Source organism: Scyliorhinus torazame, chromosome 7 (genome assembly GCF_047496885.1).
Source record: "Scyliorhinus torazame isolate Kashiwa2021f chromosome 7, sScyTor2.1, whole genome shotgun sequence".
In the NCBI taxonomy this organism is placed as follows: domain Eukaryota; kingdom Metazoa; phylum Chordata; class Chondrichthyes; order Carcharhiniformes; family Scyliorhinidae; genus Scyliorhinus; species Scyliorhinus torazame.
The window spans coordinates 242,829,914-242,843,870 of NC_092713.1; the positions used below are offsets into that span (position 1 = coordinate 242,829,914).

Below are 13,957 nucleotides of genomic sequence, written 5' to 3' on the forward strand. Positions count from 1 at the left end.
CATAGAGCCATTTTTCTTACACCAATCAGTCTAACCAATCTGGGTCACTTATGCAATGTATCATTGAACAAAAAAAACATACAAAGATCGCACACATGCATGTTGTTAAACTGATTCAAACAGTACGTGATACGTGGTATTGATATGGCTAACAGTACATGTACTTTATAATATCAGAATGCATCTGAAATGATAAACACAACCAAGCTAATCCATAATTCGCTTGGCCATTTTGGTAAATCAGCTCCATAATTTGGATCACATTCAATAATTCAGTATTCATGTAATATCCTTCGTTACCTTTTGGAGAAATAATTTTTAATGTTATCATTTTGATTTCAAATCAATACTCTATAACCCAAATGGAGAGAACAAAAACTCTTCAAGAAAAGTAACCTGATGTGTGATATGAAAAAAGACTTGGATATTGTTCAAAAATAACATCCATGTGTGCAAACTGAATAGTGGGTGTAGTTATAATTAATTATTTTATAGTCTTAGATTTATGCTGTTCATAAGTGATGGCAATAATTTAATCTTAATTTTAAAAAACAGAGGCAGATTTCCCCCACCCCCCCAAAAAAATTGTTTCTCATGCATATTTTTCACAATTAATCTTCGAATGAGTCATGAAAAAGTGCAGATTTATATCACTGACTTTCGCTGAAATGTGACACAAATATATTGAAATGATGAATGAAAATAGTGGCAAGTAAACATCCAATAGATATACGTTAAAGACACAAATTATTCATTTAAAAAGCATTTATGAAAGATTTTGTGATAATTAGAGGCACACACATGCCAGGGAAGGGTAATAAAAGATGCTAATAAACTATACAACGAGGAAGAGGCAATAATAAGAACAGTTCACTAACTGGGCATACAGTAACACAATCATGATAAGAGAACAAAACTGTTTTTCAGCATTATGGCAAGGTATTCTATAACATAATTAAGCTGTCAGGGCACTGTTGCACTCTCCCCTAGCTCATACACCATTGGTTTCACATGTGACAGCAATGTCAGACCAGGCATTTTATCAAATGCAATCTTACATTCAAATGGTAGCACAACATTTTAAGTGATGCTATATTCCACACATCGATTTTGTAGGCCTCTCCAAAGAACAAAAACACCACAGACTGAGAATGTTAACATTACATATTCCTAACATCACTGCAATTACTTCCCACAGACTTCACTCTTTGGAGAAACCGAGTGAAATTAACTATTTCAGACAGAAATAGTATTACAGTTCAAGTGTGCTGTCAACATTTATCACCAACAAGCGCCATTATGATCTGAAAATGTTACAAATCAATAAAGCTCAATTCTTCATTTACACGTCCAACTATTTTAGTAGGGTGTCACGATAGCACAGTGGTTAGCACTGTTGCTTCACAGAGCCAGAGACGAGGGTTCAATTCCCGGCTTGGGTCACTGTCTGCACGTTCTCCCCATGTATGCATGAGTTTCCTCCCACAAGTCCCGAAAGATGTGTCAGTGAAGTGAATTGGACATTCTGAATTCTCCCTCAGTGTACCCGAACAGGCGCCGTAGTGTGGCAACTAGGGGGTTTTCACAGTAACTTCATTGCAGTGTAAGCCTACTTGAGACACTAATAAAGATTATTATTATTATGCTGAAAAGTAACACGTTTTCCTCAAGTCACTTCCAAGGGATTTGATAAGACAATTAGTTTGCAAATTAACACATGGGTTTTCTTTTTAAAAAATAAATTTAGAGTACCCAATTATTTATTTTCCAATTAAGGAGGCAATTTAGTGTGGCCAATCCACCTACCCCGCACATCTTTGGGTTGTGAGCGTGAAACCCATGTAGACATGGGGAGAATGTGAAAACTCCACACTGATAGTGACCCACGGCCAGGATTCGAACCCGGGTCCTCAACACCGCAGTCCCAGGGCTAGCCACTGCGCCACATGCCGCCACACGTGGGTTTTCTGAACATATCAAGTTTTGAAAGAATGTGCCCCAGACATGTGAAAATAGTGCATTTTTGTCACACAGCCTAGAGCTTCATGGATATCCAGGTCTGAAAATATATCAGTTATACATCGAAAAGGGAGGAGAGTCTGTTTCTGCCATTCATGAATTTGATTATCTGTAACATAATCCATATCCATATCCCTTAATACCTTTGGTTAGGAAAATGAACAACTGATCAAGTATCAGCTGCCATTTGTGAGAGTTCCAAATCTCTACCAACCCTGTGTGCAGACATATTTGTTGACTTCATTGATTAAATAACTGGCTCTAATTCCCCGATGTCCCCTTGTCCTCGACTCAATAACCAGTAAAAATAGTTTCTCTACACCTAGCCTATCAGTTCCCTAAAATATCTTTAATATTTTGAGCATGATAGCCCTTAAAGGTCTAAATTGCAGGTTTGTGTGTTGAGGCCTCAGTCATTCACTGCGCTTATTAATGACATTGGTAATGGGATAGAGAACTACATATCCAAGTTGCTGATGATAAAAAGTGTCATTGTAAGCAGTATAGATGGAAGTGTAACATTACAAAGAGATATTAATAGTTTAAGTTATTAAGTAAAACCATGACAAATGGATTTCAATGTCAACAGTGCAAGGTCCATTTTTGGATCTAAAAATTGATAGAACAGATTAAATATGAAATGGTGAAAAGCTAGAAACAGGGCCGGTCCAAAGAGGCCAAGTGCACAGATCATTAAATGTGATGGACGGGTACAGAATATAATTAAAATGGGTAATGTAATTCTGGGCTTTATATACGGGGTTAGAAGGAAGATTAAAGCTCTGCAAATATCTGGTTAATACACACCTGGAGTACTGTATTCTGTACTGGGAACTGATTCTTAAGAAGGACATATTAAGCTTGGCTTGAATGCAGTGCAGAGTTATTAAAATTATATTTGGACTCCAGGGATAAAATTAAAAGAATGACCTCATACATGCCAACATTGAAATTCATTTGTCATACTTTTAGTCATTCACTTTTAATATATCTTTGTAATAGGGGAGACAGTGGCATAGTGGTATTGTCACTGGACTAGTAATCCAGAGACCAAGGGTAATGCTCTGGGGACCTGGGTTTGAATCCCACCAGAGCAGACGGTAGAATTTGAATTCAATAAAAATCAGGAATTAAAAGCCCAATGACGACCATGAAACCATTGTCGATTGTCGTAAAAACCCATCTTGTTCACTAATGTCCTTTAGGGAAGGGAATCTGTCATCCTTGCCTGGCCTACATTTGACTCCAGACCCACAGCAATGCGTTTGACTCTTAAATGCCCTCAGGGATGGGCAATAAATGCTGGCCCAGCCATTGATGCCCCACAGCTCATGAACGAATAAAGAAAAAAAAAATTATGCTTCCATCTATACTGCTTACAATGCTACCATCATTATGTCATTGGCAAACTTGGAAATATAGCTCTCTAACCAATCAAAGTCAATAATAAATATGGGTGAATGGTTGAAGCCCCAGCACAGATCCCTGTAAGATACCACTTGTCAGGTCCTGCCAAAAAGTACATAACCATCAACCCTACTCTCTGTCTCCTGCTGCTTAGCAAATGTCCTAATTTTCCTTCAACTTTAGTCAAATGTCTCTTATGAGAGACTTTATTAAATGCTTTTGGAAGTCAAATGAACAACACCCATGGGCCTTCCCTAGTCCACTACTTCAAAACTCCAATCATCGGAAAGATGACCTTTTATGAATCTATGCTGGCTCTCTCTGATCCCCAGGAATTTTTCAAAGTCTTTAGCGTTGATTACTGTAATCTTAATTATCCACTCGGGAACAGATTCATTTGACTCTGTAATGATGCTTCTAGCTGTACTATGCAAACTTAAACCTCAATTCCCTGGATATGAACAGCACTGTGAGCTAAAGATGAGCGACATTGGGCCAGGCAGGTAGGTACCCAAAGCATTACCTGCCCCAAGGCATCCAGAGAAGTCCAGGGATGGTGCTACACAAACATATTTCTCCCCCTAATTTCTCAAGAAATAACGTGAGGCTAACTGGTTTTTAATTTGCCTGTTTTCCTCTCTCATCTTTCTTAAATAGTGGAGTGACATGTGCAATTTTCCAATCTAAAGATATGACTTCTGAATTGAGAGAACTTTGAAAAATTATGGTTAGGACATCTGAAATGTTTTCACCAGTTACTTTTAAAACCCTGGGATGGAAAACGTTTGATCCTTGGAATTTGTCGTGCTTCAGTGCCATTATTTTCTTTACTATTGTTATTTTGCTTGCATTATTTTTGAAGAGTTTCCATCTCTGATTAAATTTAGCTTCCTTGGGATGTCTAACATGCCATCCTCCTCCTGCCACATTTTGCAAACAGGCCAAATTGTGACTGTGTCAGACGGTGCAAATTATTTAAAAATCAAATTTATACTTCTAATAATAAACAACTACTGGTCTTGAACATTGGGTAGTTCTACTTTGCCTTCTTATAGTGAAGAATACATGTTGCTTGTTTAGAATTTCCAACTGGTCATGAAAGTTTATGCACAGGATGTAGCCAATTGTTACCTCATACAAATTCTTTTCTTTGAAAGTTATAAATACTTTTAGTTACCACTAAAACAATTAAAAACAACAATAACCAAGAATTTCAAATACTGTTATTCCATTTTTACAAAGATAGAATCACCTCTATAATTCAAGTCTTGGAATTTTACATATCATGTAAATTATAGCTGCAGTGATCATCTTTGTATTGGTCATGATATAGATCAACACAGCGGGGGGGGGGGGGGGGGGGCTGGTTCATTTCAAATAAATCAATATTAAATAGTTAGAAATGATTTGAAACTTACAAGGACACTGATAGTAAATTATTTTAAGTAACATCATATCTCAAGTTTCTGAATAAACTGACAGATTCTGCAAAACACCAATTTGTTCCATCTCTTACATAGAAGCATGCTGCCCCCTAGCTAACTCATACAATTTTATCATCAGACACACAACATTGAGCTGCTTACATGTCTGTCAAAATGGGTTGAAAACAATATTGGAAAGTTTTTTTAAAAAACAGATGCAGAATTTCAACCTGCAAATTATGCAACCAGATCAATCAATTACTTTAAATTGTGCTTCTTAGAAAATATTTCTAGAAATTCTCAAAAACGTACATGGACTGAAAAATGACCACCTCATCAGTTACTGCCAGTTGATAATGAACAGTAAATTTTGTAATTTTATTTTACTCATAATACAGTGAAACTAATTTATTGTCATACCATTTATATTATAACTCATTTGTTGTTGTAAAATTGACAAATCTAACACTGTTTCTATGATCTTCTCTAAAGTGCATCATTTGTACTGTTATGGAGCCAATGTAATGTACATTTTCTAGTTTGAAGCATTTCATTTAGACATAAGTAACTAAGCAGCACATGTAAATCTGCACAAAACCTTTCCCACTATACCACAAAGAGAACCCTGTGACTATCTTAATAACCTCCAATCTATTGGGCAATAATTAGTTCTGATATTAAGGCAGCCATCTTTCTAACTTCTCTTAACTCCTTATTTGTTTCAGTTCATATTTTCTTTGATTTTACTTATGCTTCAATAATTTCCAATAGTTTAATTCCAGCATTTCAATTTGTTTGGTGGACACTGCTTACTCTCATTGTCTACTTGATATCTAAAGATGAGTTGGAGATGGAGATGAGGCACTTCCCCAATAGGCATTATTCCCCCTGCTCTTGCATGTATCCTGATGGTCAGGATTACAGCGGTATTGCTGGAGGTATAGGAAGGCCATCTGTCCACTCTTTTGGAGTTGTGAATGGCTTATAGGGCAAGGTAGGAGGGACTGGACTATAAAGGGGGGGAGGAAATAACTAACCTGGAGATAGAGGGCTATACATTCGTACATTGGAAATTTAAATGAGTATAACAATATTAAAGTTCCACTTTTTTAGGAATTGTATGAGATTGCGTAAATAGAATATGCGTGTGATTGTTAATTTTCATAATACTATCGTGAACAATGTGATCAGATTGATCCAATAAAACTTATAACTACATGTGACAAATCCTTCTAAAAAGAAGTTAACTTACAATGTTCAAAAACTCACATTTCTTAGGGTTGTAGTTTAATTAGGATCAGAGGAAAGAAGAAGGACTGCTACAATCTCTCTCATTTCGTGGTGTGCATACATATTGTGTAGGCTGATGAGTAGCTGTGCCACTCAGTGGCAATCCTGACGAAGTCTTAGCTGATGAACTACATGTGCTTGTCCTCCGTATCTGGTCAGGTATGAAGGTTGACATGGTCAAATGAGTGTTCCTGAAATCACTATATTGATCCTGATTGTCACCAGCTGGCATCATAGATAGTTCAAAAGAATTTAAGTCTACAAACGATGGTGAAAATTTAAGAGAACTTTCGTCGACTTTAGAGAGGTCATCTGTCTGTTTCTGGATCTGATCAATTTCAATTTCATTGTCTTCCTGCATTTAGAAAAGGAAAAATAAAGAGTTAATAAACATAAGTTATTTGGAATAATCAATGAAAAATTTAAAATATCTGGAACTCAATATCAACTAGTAATGGAAAAGGACAGTGGTTCTTACTTTGTCACTATGGGGTGTGACTGCTTTCTGATTCTATTTGAAAGAGAGACTATGGGAGGGAGCTAACTCCCACAATTTGCGTACTTTACCAAACCCTAATATACAACTTTAGATGGAGAAATTTCAGCAAAGTAACACTGATTGAGGCAATAATAAGGGAACAAATAAACTGTTTTAACAACAAATAGATACCGTGTGTGCATGCTGGAAATTTGAGGTAACATAGTGTTATGTATTCAAGTAACGCTATTGGCTGGTGAAATGCCACATGATATCAAGAGACATCAGTGGAACGTTTTGCAGGCTTTTGGGGAGCTCACCATCTTACCCTGTAGAAGCAAAATCTCCTCATAAATCTTGCACTATGTTTTCACGAACGTAAAGTGTGGCACCTCTACTTCTTTTTTTCTTTGCGGCAAAATCAAATGTATAACAAGAGAAAACTGGCGACGAGGATTCAGGCACTAAAAAAACATTGATGAGGATTCGAGCATAAAAGACCATTGACAAGGATTCAGAACATAATCAACCATTGACGAAGATTTGGTGCCTGAGAAAAAAATAATCATCGGCGATTCGGGTCATAAACATCAACGGTGTTGGAGGTCTGAAGAAAACTATAATTGACGTTCGTGCTGAAAACCATCGATGAGTTTGTGGAAGTGAAAAAAACTATTCAGATCGTAGAGATGCATTGGCAAGTCAATCAATCAATCCTGACAGCTGCTAGTGCAACATAAGGGTTTTGATAATTAATCAGGACACAACTGTGAGCTGCTGGAGCACATCTTTTAAATAAAAGATTTGAAGTTTCAAGCATACTTACTGTTTGTAGTGGGTAGACGCTCCAGAGACCGCGCATGTGGCACTGTAAACGGGCTGCAGGAATGGGAACCTAGAAGGCTGCCAACTCTGCAACCTATTGCTCGGGAATCAATAGTCCAGGCAAGGGAAGAACTAATTTGCTTGTGGGCTTGAAGATGGCTTAGTTTCAGGGAATAAATGGAAGGGAGAAAAGCTGAAGGCTGAGGAAGCACTGATCAGGGATTTGAAAAATGGCAGGAAAAAGTGGCACCATGCACGTGTTTGACGAGGATTATGAGACACAGAGTTCTTATGAGGAAAGATTCCAATTGCACCTTGTAGTAAATCAGACATGAGAAAATCTGTATGCTGAAACAACATGATTGCTTTTCATCCAACCAAACTGAGAAAAGACCTACAAAAAGTTAATGACAATCTTGGAAGGACATTTCTCTCCCTGTCCGCTGCTGCTAGCTGAAAGATTCTGCTTCTATCGTCGTACACAGGAGAAAGGGGAAAGCGTTTTGCAATTTGTAGCAACCCAATGTAAATTAGCTAAGTACTGTGAAACACTTGGTCAAACACTTGAAGATACACTTCGAGACAGACTGGTTCGTGTTTTCAGAAATTAAGTCATCCAAAATAAATTGTTGACTGAAGGTGTACTAACCCCGAAAACTGGTGTGGAAATCGCTACTTCCATGGATCTTGCAGTGAAAGAGGCTTAGTCGATAGGAGTCTGAGTAAATGTTCATAAGATGGGGACGGCTAAAAACCAGTCTGCAAAAAATCTGCCATGGCGTCATTGTATTGAAGTGTGACATTCAGCAGGAGAATGTTGGAGTAAGGAAAATAAATGCAAGAATTATGGTAAAGTGGGCCACATGTTGGTCATGCCAACCTTCATCAGCACAAAAGAAGTGTAGCAAGAAAAACACAGTGAAGTCTGCTGGTCACGTTTATCAGTTAAATATCAGGCCTAAAGACTCACTGGGAGACAATGTGTCAAGTTTGCTTAATGAATTCAAGCTTGGTGTCTTATAAGACAAAGGTGATCAGCAATGCTTTTGAATTTATCCAAAACCTGACGGAAAGATTATTAAGATGGAAATGGACACGGGTGTTGCGGTATCACTCATACCTGAAACAATACACAGTCAGAAGCTAAAACACCTACATTTACAAACCGCAGGTGTTGTCTGAAGGACATTCACCGAAGAGGTTGTGCCACTGAAGAGATGCACCAAGATAAATGTGGAGGTTAATGGTCTAAAAGTGAAGTTGCCTCTCCACATTGTCCAAGGAAACTTTCTAGTATTGTTTGATAGATCATGGTTGAGGAAGAAGAATTAGGATCAGAGGAAAGAAGGACTGCTACAATTCCTCTCATTTCGTGGTGTGCATACATATTGTGTAGGCTGATGAGTAGAAGAAGAACTGGGCCACCTTGAACCAACTTCTTGATTCTACAAACAATCTACTACCACCTCTGAATAAGTATGCTAAGGTGAGTCACTTGGATCCATGACTGGCATGAAGATAAAACTTAAGATCAAGGCAGACAATATGCCTAAGTGTCTTAATGTGCATACCATAGCCTATGCCATCTGGCCAAAAGTGGAAGAAGAACTTGAGAGGTTACTTGATTCAGGAGTCATTGAGCCTGTTACCACCAGTGATTGGGCAACACCAATTGTTCCTGTGCTAAAGAGTAATGGTTCAGTAAGAATATGTGGGGATTTCAAAACCACAATCCACCCAGTATTGTGTGCTGACCATTATCCTCGACTGCTTATCGAAGATTTATTCGCTGGACTCTCAGGAGACCAAAAATAGATCTTACTCAAGCATATATATATAAACAGATGAATGCAGCTGCAGTCACAACCATTACTTAGCATAGTGACACATAAAGGTTTTTTTGTTATTGGAGACTTGGGATAACGTTGGCACCTGCTTTTTTCAGAGATCCATGGATCAAATTCTAAGTGGGTTATCTGATGTGCAATGTTACTTGGATGACATTCTTATTACAGGTTTGAATGATGGAGAACATGTGAGGAATTTGGAAGCTACTCTTGCACAATTGCAAAATCACAATCTTGGAGTCAAGAAAGAAAAGTTGAATCTTTAAGTCTTCTATCAACTATCTAGATCATATTTACATAAAGAACCAATGAAATTGGCTGAGAATGTGGAAGCTCCATGTCCACAAAATGTGACGCAGTCGAGGTCATTGTTAGGATTGCCCAATTATTATGGCAAATTTGTTCCTAACTTAGCAACGAGGCTGAAGCCATGACACACTTTGCTTTATGTCAAACAAGCTTGGCACTGGACCAAAGAATGTGAGAAAGCTTATCAAAATGTCAAAGACGTTTTAAAGAAATTGGAGTTATTGGTCCATCACAATCCAAAGCTGACGCCACAGCTTGCTTGCATGACCCTACAGGATTGGCGCGGTTGTCTCACACATAACTCCCTCAGGTGAGGAATGACTAATAGTATTTGCTTCTAGAACATGAACGGCACTGAGTTGAACTATGCTGAATAAGAAAAAGAGGTTTTGAGCATCATTTTCGACATAAGGAAGTTCCATCATTACCTTTATGGATTTCATTTTACACTTTTGACTGACCATCAATCCTTAACTATAATCTTTGGGCAATATAAGGGTATACCTTCTTCAGCAGTGAGTCAATTGCAAAGATAGTTTTTGATCTTATCGACACACAATTATGTCATCCAGTATTGTAAGTCAGAGCAGCACACAAATGCGGATACTTTATCTAAACTGCTGCTACAAGTCAAACAAGATCAGGAAGCCAAACAAGAATCTGATGAACATTTTGTAAATATCTTATATCTCTCTCATTTTGATAAACATATTGGAAACTTCATCTCAAGTACAAAGATACACAAGGACCAATCCAGTGATGGGGAACGTTATGGGTATGATCCAAAAAGGCACTTTAACAAATGTGTACTGAAAGAATCCAGACCTCAAGCCCTACATTACTAGGCGTCTTAAGCTGACAGTGCAGAATTAAGCTCTGCTGTGGGGTGTTCGGCCATTCCGTCTACGAAACAGAATCCTTGAACAGCTACATGAAGGACATCCTGCTGTGGTTAGGATGAAGGATTTGACATACATCTAATTCAGATGGCTGGGAATAAATGCCCAAATTGAAGAGAAGGTAGGGCTATGCCAATCCTGCACTAAATTATGGAATATTCCATCCCTGAACCTTTGCATCCATGGGACTGGCCTCCATAGCCGTAGCAGGAATTCATGTTGACTATGCTTGTCCAATTTAAGGGGCATATGTTCCTAGTGATGGTTGATGCACACTCAAAATGGTTGGAAGTCATAATCATGAAGTCCACTACAATTGAACAGACAATTGAGAGACTAGTTGAGGCATTTGCAAGCTTTGTAAGGTTGGAATGGCTTGTGAGTGATGATGGGACTCAATTTCCATCAACAGGACTCAAAGATTACTTGAAGGGAATTGGAAACCGCCACATTAAATCTGCTCTGTATCACCCAGCAACCAGCGGGTTGGCCGAACGCTTTTTGCAATGCTCAAACACGCAGTAAAGGCATTGAGAGATCAAGGTTCTTTACCCAGAAGTGTTAACAACTTCCAATGTTATATCGCACTTACACACATTCAACAATGCAGAGCTCACAAATGATGCTACTATTCAAGAGGATATTGAGAGCACTACTTCGGAAATTGTCAGGGTGATAGCATCAAACACAAGCAGCGAAGGAGAGCAAAACCCAAAGAGAAGAGTCTTTAACTGTGGAGAACATGGTTCAGTTAGAAACTATACCACAAGTCAACAATGGGCACCAGCCATCACTCTAGCCAAGACAGTTCCGACACCTTACACAGTTCAAATCGACGCTCAATGAATTTGGCGTCGACACGCTGACCAGTTATGAACTTCACAAAGTGAATGTACAGAGTCTCCACCAGAAATATTCATATCAGAGTGTATGGACAGTGATACATTAGAACTGATATTTACGACTGCAGAAATAAGTGAATCTGTCACTGCAGAACCGTCAGTGCCATCAGAGACAGATAGAACATAGAACATAGAAAATACAGCACAGAACAGGCCCTTCGGCCCACGATGTTGTGCCGAACCTTTGTCCTAGATTAATCATAGATTATCATTGAATTTACAGTGCAGAAGGAGGCCACCCGGCCCCCCGAGCCTGCACCGGCCCCCGGAAAGAGCACTCCACCCAAACTCAACACCTCCACCCAACACCAAGGGCAATTTTGGACACTATGGGCAATTTATCATGGCCAATCCACCTAACCTGCACATCTTTGGACTGTGGGAGGAAACCGGAGCACCCGGAGGAAACCCACGCAGACATGGGGAGGATGTGCAGACTCCGCACAGACAGTGACCCAAGCCGGAATTGAACCTGGGACCCTGGAGCTGTGAAGCAATTGTGCTATCCACAATGCTACCGTGCTGCCCTTAAGAACAAATAAATCGACACTATATCATTTTACCGTAATCCATGTACCTATCCAATAGCTGCTTGAAGGTCCCTAATCTTTCCGACTCAACTATTTCCACAGGCAGTGCATTCCATGCCCCCACTACTCTCTGGGTAAAGAACCTACCTCTGATATCCCTCCTATATCTTCCACCTTTCACCTTAAATTTATGTCCCCTTGTAATGGTTTGTTCCACCCGGGGAAAAAGTCTCTGACTGTCTACTCTATCTATTCCCCTGATCATCTTATAAACTTCTATCAAGTCGCCCCTCATTCTTCTCCGTTCTAATGAGAAAAGGCCTTGCACCCTCAACCTTTCCTCGTAAGACCTACTCTCCATTCCAGGCAACATCCTGGTTAATCTCCTTTGCACCTTTTCCAAAGCTTCCACATCCTTCCTAAAATGAGGCGACCAGAACTGTACACAGTACTCCAAATGTGGCCTTACCAAAGTTTTGTACAGCTGCATCATCACCTCACGGCTCTTAAATTCAATCCCTCTGTTAATGAACACGAGGACAGCATAGGCCTTCTTCACAGCTCTATCCACTTGAGTGGCAACTTTCAAAGATGTATGAACATAGACCCCAAGATCTCTCTGCTCCTCCACATTGCCAAGGACTCTACCGTTAACCCTGTATTCCGCATTCATATTTGTCCTTCCAAAATGGACAACCTCACACTTTTCAGGGTTAAACTCCATCTGCCACTTCTCAGCCCAGCTCTGCATCCTATCTATGTCACTTTTCAGCCGACAACAGCCCTCCTTACTATCCACAACTCCACCAATCTTCGTATCGTCTGCAAATTTACTGACCCACCCTTCAACTCCCTCATCCAAGTCATTAATGAAAATCACAAACAGCAGAGGACCCAGAACTGATCCCTGTGGTACGCCACTGGTAACTGGGATCCAGGCTGAATATTTGCCATCCACCACCACTCTCTGACTTCTATCGGTTAGCCAGTTCGTTATCCAACTGGCCAAATTTCCCACTATCCCATGCCTCCTTACTTTCTGCAGAAGCCTTCCATGGGGAACCTTATCAAATGCCTTACTAAAATCCATGTACACTACATCCACTGCTTTACCTTCATCCACATGCTTGCTCACCTCCTCAAAGAATTCAATGAGACTTGTAAGGCAAGACCTACCCCTCACAAATCCGTGCTGACTATCCCTAATCAAGCAGTGTCTTTCCAGATGCTCAGAAATCCTATCCTTCAGTACCCTTTCCATTACTTTGCCTACCACTGAAGTAAGACTAACTGGCCTGTAATTCCCAGGGTTATTCCTAGTCCCTTTTTTGAACAGGGGCACGACATTTGCCACTCTCCAATCCCCTGGTACCACCCCTGTTGACAGTGAGGACGAAAAGATCATTGCCAACGGCTCTGCAATTTCATCTCTTGCTTCCCATAGAATCCTTGGATATATCCCGTCAGGCCCGGGGGACTTGTCTATCCTCAAGTTTTTCAAAATGCCCAACACATCTTCCTTCCTAACAAGTATTTCCTCGAGCTTACCAATCTGTTTCACACTGTCCTCTCCAACAATATCGCCCCTCTCATTTGTAAATACAGAAGAAAAGTACTCGTTCAAGACCTCTCCTATCTCTTCAGACTCAATACACAATCTCCCGCTACTGTCCTTGATCAGACCTACCCTCGCTCTAGTCATTCTCATATTTCTCACATATGTGTAAAAGGCCTTGGGGTTTTCCTTGATCCTACCCGCCAAAGATTGTTCATGCCCTCTCTTAGCTCTCCTAATCCCTTTCTTCAGTTCCCTCCTGGCTATCTTGTATCCCTCCAATGCCATGTCTGAACCTTGTTTCCTCAGCCTTACATAAGTCTCCTTTTTCCTCTTAACAAGACATTCAACCTCTCTTGTCAACCATGGTTCCCTCACTCGACCATCTCTTCCCTGCCTGACAGGGACATACATAATCAAGGACACGTAGTACCTGTTCCTTGAACAAGTTCCGCATTTCACTTGTGTCCTT

General features: G+C 39.7%; 1 protein-coding gene across 1 annotated transcript in view; it reads right to left on the minus strand.

The window, feature by feature from the left end:
* Nucleotides 1–4,776: 4,776 nt before the first annotated feature.
* Nucleotides 4,777–13,957, minus strand: part of LOC140426923 (glutamate receptor ionotropic, delta-2-like) — a 758,287-nt gene continuing 749,106 nt past the window's right edge. Inside the window, exon 17 of the mRNA XM_072512211.1 lies at nt 4,777–6,495. Within this exon, the coding sequence (XP_072368312.1) occupies nt 6,148–6,495 (348 nt within the window). The 3' untranslated portion in view covers nt 4,777–6,147. The remainder of the gene's footprint in view (nt 6,496–13,957) is intronic.